Source organism: Prionailurus bengalensis, chromosome A3, assembly GCF_016509475.1.
Source record: "Prionailurus bengalensis isolate Pbe53 chromosome A3, Fcat_Pben_1.1_paternal_pri, whole genome shotgun sequence".
Taxonomy (NCBI): Eukaryota; Metazoa; Chordata; class Mammalia; order Carnivora; family Felidae; genus Prionailurus; species Prionailurus bengalensis.
The window spans coordinates 48,316,789-48,328,846 of NC_057354.1; the positions used below are offsets into that span (position 1 = coordinate 48,316,789).

At 40.9% G+C, this 12,058-nt stretch overlaps 1 protein-coding gene across 2 annotated transcripts; it reads right to left on the minus strand.

Moving 5' to 3' along the window:
- Positions 1–6,349: 6,349 nt before the first annotated feature.
- Positions 6,350–9,964, minus strand: CST11 (cystatin 11). Of its 2 annotated transcripts, XM_043553272.1 has the most exons (3): positions 9,737–9,964; positions 9,006–9,110; positions 6,350–7,487 (listed from the first exon to the last, which is right to left on the minus strand). In XM_043553272.1, the coding sequence occupies exons 1-3, from the start codon at positions 9,962–9,964 to the stop codon at positions 7,404–7,406; spliced, it is 417 nt and encodes a 138-aa protein (XP_043409207.1). In that variant the 3' UTR covers positions 6,350–7,403. The 2 variants fall into 2 exon arrangements, with proteins under 2 accessions (XP_043409207.1, XP_043409208.1); XM_043553273.1 differs by lacking the exon at positions 9,006–9,110.
- Positions 9,965–12,058: the final 2,094 nt, after the last annotated feature.

Consider the following 12,058-nt stretch of genomic DNA (forward strand, 5'->3'; position numbering starts at 1 on the left):
AATGCCGGTGGAATGAGACTTATGGGGTCTTCCCTCATGTGACTCAGTTGAGCAGAGTAGCTCTACACTGGATCAGAAATGGGGAGCAGATGTGGGCTGAGAGCTTCCTCAGGGACCATGCCCATCAGCACACTCATAATGGCAACTTGAGAGAATATTTCCAAAGGGGAAGAGTTAACATACAAACTAGAACTTCAAATTCACCTGAGAGGCTTCAGGGAGAAGGGAGAGTGGAGGTGCAGTGTTAAAGGTGGGGAAATTCTCATGCAAGAGAGAAGCCCAGAGCATCCAGCTCTGCAAATCTAATGTCATTAAGGGCTGAGTGGGTGCCTGGCATGGGCCTCCTCTCCTCACTTTCTCATTTGGTTATCATGACAATCCTATGAAATGGCAACTCTCACCTCCATCTTACATGTGAATAGCCTCTCTCCAGATCCTGCCATCCTAGCTGAATTTGGTTCGTTTGTTGAATTTTTACAAATGGAATCATACAGTATATATTCTTATGTTTTGGATTTTTTTTTCACTCAACATATTTCTGAATTCATTCACGTTGTGTGTAATTGTAGTTCACTTTAAAATTGGGTAGAATACTATTGTGTGAATATACCTAACTGTATTTATCAATTCTACTTATAATGAACTTTATGGTAGTTTCTAACTTCTAAGAATAATAGCTATTAAGAATGAACAAGCATGCTCCTGTCTAATGGTGGACATATGCATGTGTTTCTGTTGGGTACACACCTAAGGGTGGAATTGGTGGACAATAGCAGAAGTGTGCATCCAAACATTAGCTAATTTACTCAAGAGTTTTAAAAACATTTGTGATTTTTTTTACTTAATTTACCTCTCTAATGTTACTTAATTATTGATTTAAACCTTGTTCAAGTTCTAAGTTCTTACTTTTTAAAATACATTTTAGTTATATGGCTTTTTTAGTTAATTTGTATCTTTTTTTAAAAAAAATTTTTTTTTTCAACGTTTATTTATTTTTGGGACAGAGAGAGACAGAGCATGAACGGGGGAGGGGCAGAGAGAGAGGGAGACACAGAATCGGAAACAGGCTCCAGGCTCTGAGCCATCAGCCCAGAGCCCGACGCGGGGCTCGAACTCACGGAACCGCGAGATCGTGACCTGGCTGAAGTCGGACGCTTAACCGACTGCGCCACCCAGGCGCCCCAGTTAATTTGTATCTTTATTTTATGTAATTTCAAATGACACTTTATTCTTTTGATAATATGTTACCAAGCTTTATGGCTAATTTTTTTTTTTTAATGTTTCGTTTTGTTTTTTTTTTTTAATTTTTTTTTCAATGTTTATTTATTTTTGGAACAGAGAGAGAGAAAGCATGAACGGGGGAGGGGCAGAGAGAGAGGGAGACACAGAATCGGAAACAGGCTCCAGGCTCTGAGCCATCAGCCCAGAGCCTGACGCGGGGCTCGAACTCACGGACCGCGAGATTGTGACCTGGCTGAAGTCGGACGCTTAACCGACTGCGCCACCCAGGCGCCCCTTTTATGGCTAATTTTTAAAGTGAACTTTTTAAAGTGAACTCTCCCTGCTCCACCCATCTGCCTTGCTTTTTTATAAATGGCAGCTACGAAGGACAGGCACAAGTTATGCCTTTGTAATAGGAGTCGGAGTCTAGGTCCTGATGTCTAAGAGACCCAAAAGAGGTTTCCTTATAATAGAGAAGCAGAGGAAGATTTAGCAGAGACACATGGAGGAGAAAGTGTGTGAAGACAGAGGCAGAGGGTAGTGATGTGGGCGCAGCCCAGGAAAGCCAGCAGCCACCAGAGGCTGGAAGAAGCAAGGAACAGATTCTCTCCTAGAGCCTCTGGAGGAAGCACAGCCCTGCCAACACCTTTGACTTCAGACTTTGTGGCTCCAGAACTATGTAAGAAAAGTTTCTACAGTTTGAAGTCACCAAGTTTGTGGAAATTTGTTACAGCAGCTAGAGGAGGATAATACACTGGATTTCCTTTTTGCTTCATATCTCAGACTTAGAGATGAAGAAGCTGAAAACCTGGAAATGACAACATGTGAAGATAAAAATGCCTCAGCAAAAGCTTTCTCTCTGTAGCCAAAGGACCAATGTGGGGCAGCCCATCAGGAAAGAGAGCATTTAGTCATAAGTGCTTTACTCCAGACAAACACCACAGTAAAAAAAATGAGGCTCCCCTAATCTTCTCATTCCCAGCAAAGGCTGAGTAGGGAACATAGGTTTTCACCCTCTTGAGACTTTAATGAGGATCCCAATACTCATGTTGAAATGGAGTCAGAGAAAGCCAAGTAAGGTGCCAGGAATTTCACCCCATTGAGTATCAACAAGCCCCACACATCCTGTGGTGATACTGGAGGCCACGTGGAGAGCCTAGACTTCTGTTTCTCCCCACTGAGCTAGTGTGAGAAGAGACATGTGGGGAGTAGTGATGAGACACCCTTGCCCTTTCCAGTGAGAGTCAGAGTCACCCCAACAGAGGTCAGGGTGCATGCAGGCTGAACTCCTACACATCCAGCTGTGATGAGGGTTCCCCACACCTGTTTCAACCTGACCTTCAGTCTCCACCTGGAAGTGGTGAGGTGTTGTCTCTTTTTCCTTCAGAGCACTGTCAAGGTTTGCTAAGAGAGATATAAGTGAGATCCAGAGGTACAGTATGAAAACACCCAGGTTTTAATAGAAAATCACTTGTCCTACTAAGAATGAGGGAAATGTCAACTTAAATGAGAAAAGGCAATGAACAGATGGCAACATAGAAATGACACAGATCTTAAAATCATCTGATAAGGATTTTAAAGCAGTCATCAAAGTGCTTCAATAACCAATTATCAATATGCTTCAAACAAATGAACAAATGGGAAGTCCCAGCAAAGATATAGACAATCTCTTCACAGAGACAGAAGATGTAAAGAAAAAACAATTGGAAACATTAGAATTGAAAACTAAAATAACTGAAATACAAAATTAAATGGGTGGGCTCACCAGTGGAATGGAAGGAATAGAGGAAAAATAAGTGAACTGGAAGTGAGAATAGTGGAAACTACCCAATCTGAACAGTGAGAAAGTTGACCAAATAGAAGTGAACAAAGCCTCAGATATTGGTATGAATATTACAAAATATCTAACACATTGGAATCCCAGAAAAAGAAGAGGGGGGGGATAAAAAATGATTTGAGGAAATCATGATTAGGAACTTCCTAAATTTGGCAAAACATCAAAACCTGTAGATTTAAGAAAGTGAGTGAATCCTAAATGGGATAATCGCCCCAAAATCAACACTAAAACACGGCAGAGTTAAGCTTCTGGCATTTAAATACCGAGAAAAAAATATTGAAAACAGGAGAGAAAAGCCACCTTCTCTTTAGGGGAAAAACCCAATTTGAATGACAACAGATTTCTCATAATAAACCATGGACACCAGATGTGCTGCAATGTTTTTCAGGAGCTAAAAGAGAAAACTGTCAATCTAGAATCCTATATCCATCAGAAATATCCCTCAAGAATAAAAGGGAAATCAAGCCATTCCCACATGGAGGGAAACTCAAGAATGTGCACCAGAAGACCTACATTAAAATAATAGCTAAAATAAATTACCTAAATAGAAAGGAAATGCAGTATAAGAGAAGGACTCTTGGAGCATCAGAAAAGAACATAAAAAGTAAAACTATGGGTAAATACAATAGGTTTTCTTTCTCTTGAGTTTTCTAAAATATGTTTGATGGTTAAAACAAAAATTATGTCATTTTCTGATGTGGTTCCCAACGTATGTAGAAGAAATATTTAGGACATTTGTAAATGAGGAATGATAAAGATATAAAAGGGAGGTAAACTTTCTATACTTCATTTAAAGTGGTAAAATATCAACACCAGTAGACTGACAAGTTACATATACATAATATCATATCTAGATCAACCACTAAGAAAGCTATGCAGAGAGATATACTGGAAAATAGTATAGATACATAAAAATGGAATTCCTTTAAAAAATGTTCATGTAACTCACAGGAGGGTAGAATAAAGAAAATAGAGACAAAACAGAGAAGAAAAAACAAAAGTAAATACTTAAGCCCTAAGTATCAGTAATTATACTAAATAGTATATGCAAACTACATGTAAATGGTCTAAATAAGCCTATTAAAAGACAGATATTGGTAGAGTGGGTTAAATAAAACATGACCCAACCTATACACTGTCTACAAGAAACTAAATTAAAAAAAAGTGATATGAGAAGGTTGAAAGTGAAAGGATGAACAAGTTATATTATGCAAACATAATAAGAGAAGCTATATTTTTTTTTTAATTTTTTTTTTCAAAGTTTATTTATTTTTGGGACAGAGAGAGACAGAGCATGAACGGGGGAGGGGCAGAGAGAGAGGGAGACACAGAATCGGAAACAGGCTCCAGGCTCCGAGCCATCAGCCCAGAGCCTGACGCGGGGCTCGAACTCACGGACCGCGAGATTGTGACCTGGCTGAAGTCGGACGCTTAACCGACTGCGCCACCCAGGCGCCCCAAGAGAAGCTATATTAATATCAGATAAAGTAGACTTCAGAGTAAAGAAAATTACCAGGGATATAGAGGGACAGTGTATAGTGCTACATCTTTTGGAAAACAGTTTGGCAGTTTATTTTTTCACAAAAAAGAATACCCTAAAATATACTTTACCATATGATGCAGCAATTGCACTCCTCAGCATTTAACCTGGAGAAATGAAAACTTATGTCCACACAAAAACCTGTAAATGATTGTTCACAGAAGCTTTACTTGTGATAGCTCCAAACTTGAAAACAACAAACACATCCTAAAATAGTTAAACTGTGGCTTTGGAGTATACCATTAGTATACTAGTATTTCATGATAACATAGAACACATTGGATGGATCCCAAGGGCATTGTCACCAATCTCAAAAGTCACATACTGTATGGATTCCATTTATATAACATTCTAAAACTGGCACAACTAAGGAGATGGAGAATAAGCTAGTGGTTGCCAGGAGTTTCAGATGGTGGGGAAAGGGAGATGTGACCCTAAAGGGTTAGTAAGAGTATCTTTGTGGTGATGGAATAGTTCTATATCTTGATTATGGTTATAGTCACACAAATGTACACATATGACAAAATAACACACATGCAAACTATATCAGTGTCAATCTCCTGCTTGTGATATTTTTAATTTTTTTATATTTATTTATTGAGAGAGAGAGAGAGAGAGAGAGAGAGCGAATGAGAGAAAGAATATTAAGCAGACCCCATGCTCAGCATGGAGCCTGATGCAGGCTCAATCTCATGAGTGTGAGATCACAACCTGAACTGGTATCAAGAGTCAGATGCTTAACCAACTGAGCCACCCAGGCACCCTGCTTATGGTATTTTTCTATAAGTACAAAAGATATGCAAGGAAAACCATTCAAGGAAACTAGATTAAGGGTACAAGAGACCTCTCTGTGCTATCCTGTAACTTTCTTCTTTTTATTGTTTCAAAAATAAAAATTAAAACAAACACTGTGTGCTGAGAAATCTGAGAAATCCAAAAGATCAATGGGCACAAATGTTCTACCTTTCCTTCATTATACCCCAGGTTAATAACCACTGCCTTCAGACAAAGTAGTTAAAATGCCAGAAGACAGTTGAATGACTAATATTAAATTACTATGCCAATATTCTTACTAATCATTAACATTTGTTTAAATATTTGCTTTGTGTTCGGCACTGTGTTAAGCAATTACATGCACTATCATCATTAATATTTATAACTATACCCCAAAATAGGTACTGTTATTCTCAGTTAAAGATGAGTAAATTGTAGGTTAGCATTTTTCTGGATAGTTGGTGGAGGGCAATCTTACCTGGGCCTCACCTGAAACAAGGTCCTCAGCACTCCAGAACTTTGGTAGGGAGCATAAAAGGCAAACATATTATTCTTTCAAAACTCCCAGCTATCTCCAACTGGTAGAGAATTGGTGTGTCTACTTTGCATCCCAGTGCACAATCCACATGTGGAAAGAGTATCCTGTTGGCACCCTACTTTTATCCTCTCACATCTTGTCTTTCTATGCACACCAGCTCCAAAGCTCCAATTGCCCCATCTATGCCCCTTTATCTCTGGCTGCCTGCTTTGCCCTCAAGCCACACCACGCCCAGGGTTCCAGGGAATTAATGCCTCCTAGGAGATTTTCTGCACCCAATAATTGACTGGGGCTGTTCAATAAATACCCTAACTCTCACTCCCTTCAGGTAGACACATGCTGTGATGCTCTGTGTGTGTGTGTGTGTGCGCGCGCACGTGCATGTGCACATGTGTGTGAAAAAGAGAGGTGTGAGTGTGTGTGTTTATGTATCCTATAATGTCCCTAGAGTTCCCCAGTGGTATTAAACCACATGGCTTTTGTCTCAGCTCTTGGGGATGAGATCTTTTTCTCCCCTACAGGATGAGGACAGATGTGACCCAGTGAGCTGCTGGCAGCCCCTTGAGACTACATGAAGGAAGTGGAGTGAAGAGATGAAATTGGTGATATTGTTCAAAATCCTGAATCAAACTGTTGGCTGGGTGGAGGGGAGAGTTGCTTATTCCTCACTGCTGATATGGCACCCATATGCCTTTAACATGGCATTCCTGGTTTCTCTCTATCCTTAGTCATATCTCTCCTGGAGGAATTATTCTGATTGTTCTATCTGGGAAGAATAATGTAGGCATGGTAGTCTCCTTCCTCCTCCTTCCCACACAGGCAGTTTCCTTGGTAACTCTAGAAGAGGAAGTTTTCTCTGAAGAAACCTGCTCTGGTCCAATTTTGCTGATGCTGGGGGTGTAAGTATAACATTAGAGTTTGGTATTAGAAAGTGCACTTTCTTGCAAAAATAATGCATATCTCCCAACTTAATCCTTGTCAGTAACAAAGACGCTCATCTTAAAAAAATACGTGTATTATTTCTACTTATTCAACACATTATGCAAGAAAAGAGGTAGTCCTCATTGGGCCCCTAAGAGATGGCATTGTAGGCCATACTTACAAACATCTCTTGTTTGATCAGGTAAATAACTTAGAACTTCTTCCCTCTCCTCTTCCTCCTCCTCCTCCTCCTCCTCCTCATTTTTTACTTACTGTAAAGTCTGAAGACTCCTACTTGATATGAGGATGGGGTTGAAGTTCTCCTATCATGCAGGTATAGGCTATAAGGCCAGGAATTATCTATGTCACTTCATTAGAATCCTAAAACTATCCTAGCTCAGAATACCTTCAGATTACATTATTATGAGCTGAAGAGTTTAGGGGGGAAGTGGACTAATAAACATTAAGAGTGTTGAGATAATAGTTTGACAAACATTTATTTTCTATATTGAGAATTACTGCTTATTGCATGATATTTTAATGTATGATTGCTGATATGTGCTTCAGGACACCTAGCCATCGGTGCAGTTTTTGTTCAGAATTTTGTACTTTTCAAACCAGGGAACAACAAACACTGAGTAGAAGCACTCAATTTGCTAAAAAACAAAAACAATATTTAAAAAAGGTCAACATGCAAAGTGAAAATTTTAAAAGAGACATTTTAAAAGTCTAAAATTGGAGACTAGAAAAGGGTCCCTCCTGCCATAGTCACAATAACTAATGATTATTTTTTCTTCTCTATTTTTAGTTATTGTGTTATTTACTTCACACTTTCCCTTTTTTGGCCTCTTCTGGCTCCATCCATCCATCCATCCATCCATCCATCCATCCATCCACTTACCCACCCATTGCCATCCATATTTCCTTCCTTGTACCTTTCTTCATTTGTCTGTCCAGCCATTCACCCATCACACCCTCTCTCTCCTTACCGTGTCCCTATTCTCTCCCAAGATTTTTCTTTTTCACTTCCTTTTTGTCCCATAATGAAAAATCAATAAACATAACTTCTTAGTATAATTTTGTTTTCTTGCTCTTCATTTGAAAGCCAAGGGGATGGGAGGCTTAAACACTTATATTTCTCCTAAAATGGAAATCAGAATACCAACTCCACCAGTTCAATCACTCACATCAAGGAGATCCTCTAACTCTACTGTTCTATCCAGTTATTCTTTTCATAGGTTTCATGATCTTCTCCAGGGAAGAACTAAGAAAGTCTGCTTTGCTAGATTTTGAAAAATTTCTATGTGGAAGGTGATAAAGGGATGGACATATTTCTGTGCTGATAACATCCAGATCACTATAACCAGGGTGACCACAGAATTTACGAACCGGATCAGGACACATTGTAAGCCTTCGGAGCTCCTATAAATGATTACAAGAAGCTAGGCATAAATCAGAACTATTTCAGGCAAGGTGGGACATATGATCATCCTCATAGTGATTTTCAGGGCTTATAGGACTTGAGACTTTTAAGGTCCTTGTGCAAGTGGGCCCATCCCAACTGTGCACATTGCAGTGGTGATGGTCAGGTCAGCATCCCTCATATGTGACCACACTTGGTGGGAATGAAATGCTTAGGGAAGTAAGCCATTTTTGGGGGAGGTGGCTTCTCAGTAGATAACACACATGCAGGTTTGTAACCACCTCTGTCTTCCTCACCACCTACCCCCTGTTGAAATATTTCTGAACCCATTTTCTTGTCTCCTCCTATTTGCCCAAACACTGCTTGATGAAAGGAAGAGGCTTGTAGCCCAGTAACTGTGTGCTCCCATCAGGCTATTGTTCAGGTATTTAGCTGGGTGCAACAATAAGGTCCCACTGGCTGCTAAAATATTACTTTTCTCAGCCACCAATTGCCCCCCTCAGCTCAGCCACCCCCATCTGGCTTTCCCCATCTGGACCCCTTCCACCTCCCACAATTCTTCCAACAAAGGAGCAGTGCCTGCCAGGCAGGATCTTGATCACTCTTACCTTCACTTTTCCTCTTTGAGCAACCCTATGTTTTCTTCTCAAGTAAGCTTCAATATATCCCCAATAATTCTACCCCACCTCATCCTAAAAGCACAGAAAATCCCAGTGACTTCTTTCTGAGTTAATGTGCATTCACCCAGTACCTTATAAAGTTCCCCTTCTTGAAACACGCAGTTAGTAGTCTCCAGCTTTTGACAGGTGGTCCGCCGCATCTCCATGTTCACATGATACTCCATGTGGTCAGTAACCTGTGGGGAGCAAGTGGAAAGAAGATAAAAGGACTTCTTGTCCTTTATTTTTAGATTCTGGTGGCAATAACTCCTTTGCAAGGTGCCTAAGGTTAAGGATCTCATCCTGGACAAGTTGGTGGGCTTCTCTCTCCCCTTCCTATCTGACACCTATGCCTCCATTTGCCATGCAAGGAGATTCTCCAGAAACCAATCTCTGAGCAAAGACACGCTTTAGACAACTAAAATGATGCTAACTGTTTGAGTAAGAGTCTGTAAACTTTGTCTGAAAGGGGCTAGATAGTTAAGATTTTAAGCTTCGCAGGCCATGGTGTCTCAGTTGCAAGTATTCCACTCTGCTGCAGCAGCTCGAAAGCAGTCCTGGATGATATGTGCATGCATGGTGTGGCTGGGAACCAATAAAACTGCTTACAAAAACAGGCAGCAGGCTTACTTGGCTATTGGGGTATAATCTGTGAATCCCTAGTCTTAGGTATCATTTAAGTGACTTCATCCATTCCAGTGAATTTATGTTTTTCTTAAAATGCCCACGTGAAACTAACCAAGGCTGAATTTCACTTGTGTGGGTGTCCCCTTTGGAGAATCCCCTTGGAGGAGCATGACCAGGAGAGGGGGGCTGTGCTGACCTGCTTCTGGACCTTCAGGACCCGCACAATCCGGAAATTGTACTTGTCATCACTCTTCTTGTTGAAGTCGTTGATCACAAACTTCAAGGTGGCTATCACATGGGGCTCTGACACAGGCACTTCTTCGACACTCATAAAGGTTTTCCTTCTTTCTTGGTGGGTGAGGGCCACCAGGGCCACCAGGATGGCCAGCAGGAGTTGTGGGGTCTGCCAGGGTCTGGCCATCATCCCTCAGCTGGGGAAGAACAAGAAGAGCCCCTCTTCACCCTCCAGGGCCCAGCAGGATTCCACTGATCCTCTGTGGCTGGCTGGATTTAAATGGTCAGGGGACACCCACAGCCCTCCTCCTCCATCTCCATCTGCAGCTGGACCTGGCAGAGGAGCAAGAACACCCTGCCATGGTTGGCAAGCTTGCTCCCACTTCTTCTCCTTCTTTTTGCATATGTTTGTGTCACACACACACACACACACACACACACACACACTCATGCAAACACGCATCTCTTCCTTTTGGGGAGCTTCTGTCTTAGCAACACATACTCCCCTGATGCCACAGCAGGTGGAAGTCAGGCCAGGGGCCTCTGTCTACTGAACCCATCTCAGCAGAGCTGTGGGCAGTATGGAGTGACAGGAAGCAATGGAGACACGGGGGCTGCTAGATCACAGGGCACTGGAGCAAGAGCAGCCAGCCAAGTGAACACCACATCCTCCCTGTCCTTTGACTTTCCCTTGTATTCTTGTCACCCTCTCCCCCTTCTCTGGATGGCCAGGATACCAGCTCTCCCTCAGACCCAAACCTTGGTCTGTTTCTCTGTGTTAATAATTCTTTTTTTAAAGAATTTTTTTTGTGGTTTTATTGTACCATCAGGCATTGAAACATCTGAACAAATCAATATCTGGATGGTGAGACAGCTGCTTTCTCCTTCACTTCTTTGAGTTACTAGGGCAATTTGTCAGGATATTACCAATAAATAAATAAATAAATAAATAACAACCCTTTGAATTACTTAAGTATTTCTGATGAAATTTTGGGGGTGATGGTAGGGTGGTCTGGAGCCGACAGCCAAGAAAGAATTCTTGAAGATGCCTTTGGTGCAAAAAGGTGATTTTATTAAAGCACAGGGACAGGACCCATGGGCAGAAAGAACTGCACTGGGGTCTCAATGGGTAACTCAGTAACTTTCTCAGGTTGAGAAGAGGTCAGGGATAGAGTAAGTCTCTAAGGTATTTTGGAAGAAAGGCTTCCAGGACCTTGAGGGGCTAGCTGTTGCTAGGGAAATGCTATTTATTACTATTTAGTAAAACCCCAGTCATGAGACCCTTCAGATGTAAATCAGGGGGCCATAAACTTGGAGTATGATTGCCGGCATATATCTTGGGGAGTTGAGATAAAGGAAGTAGACTTACAGGATCCTCGAGGTGGGATAATGTTAAGCTAAGGTTCTCTTTTGCCCCTACCAAAGTGTCATCATCTAAGCAGCTGAGCTCCTAGAGGGAGGTCACTCTGCCAGTTTCAAGGACATGTCAATGGGAATTTAATTTTTAATTTATCTTAGTTTTCCACATTGGCAAGCACTTAAACCCGTTTCCGGGGACATGACAAGTAAAAAGTTGCTGTGGCCAGTGTCAAAGAGTTGCTGCCTGTTTTCCCCTCTGGATTTTGATGGCTTCCTGTCTTACATTTAGGTCTTTCATCCATTTTGAGTTTACTTTTGTGTATGGTATAAGAAAGTGGTCCAGGTTCATTCTTCTGCATGTTGCTGTCCAGTTTTCCCAATACCATTTGCTGAAGAGACTGTCTTTTTTTCCACTGGATATTCTTTCCTGATTTGTGAGAGAGTAGTTGGTTATATGTTTGTTGGTCCATTTCTGGGTTCTCTATTCTAGTCCATTGATCTATGTGTCTGTTTTTGTGCCAATCCCATGCTGTCTTGATAATTAGAGCATTGCAATAAAGCTTAAAGTTCAGAATTGTGATGCCTTTAGCTTTGTTTTTCTTTTTCATGATTGCTTTGGCTATTTGAGATCTTTTCTGGTTCCATACAAATTGTAGAATTGTTTGTTCTATCTCTGTGATGAATTCTGATGTTATTTTGATAGGGATCACATTGAAAATATAGATTGCTTTCAGTAGTAGAGACATTTTAACAATATTTGTTCTTCCAATCCATAAACATGGAATGCTTTTCCATTTTTTTTGTGTCTTTTTCAATTTCTTTCTTAAGCTTTCTATAGTTTTCAGTGTACATATTTTTCATCTCTTTTGTTAGGTTTATTTTTAGGTATTTTATCGTTCTTGGTGCAATTATAAATGGGAGAGAG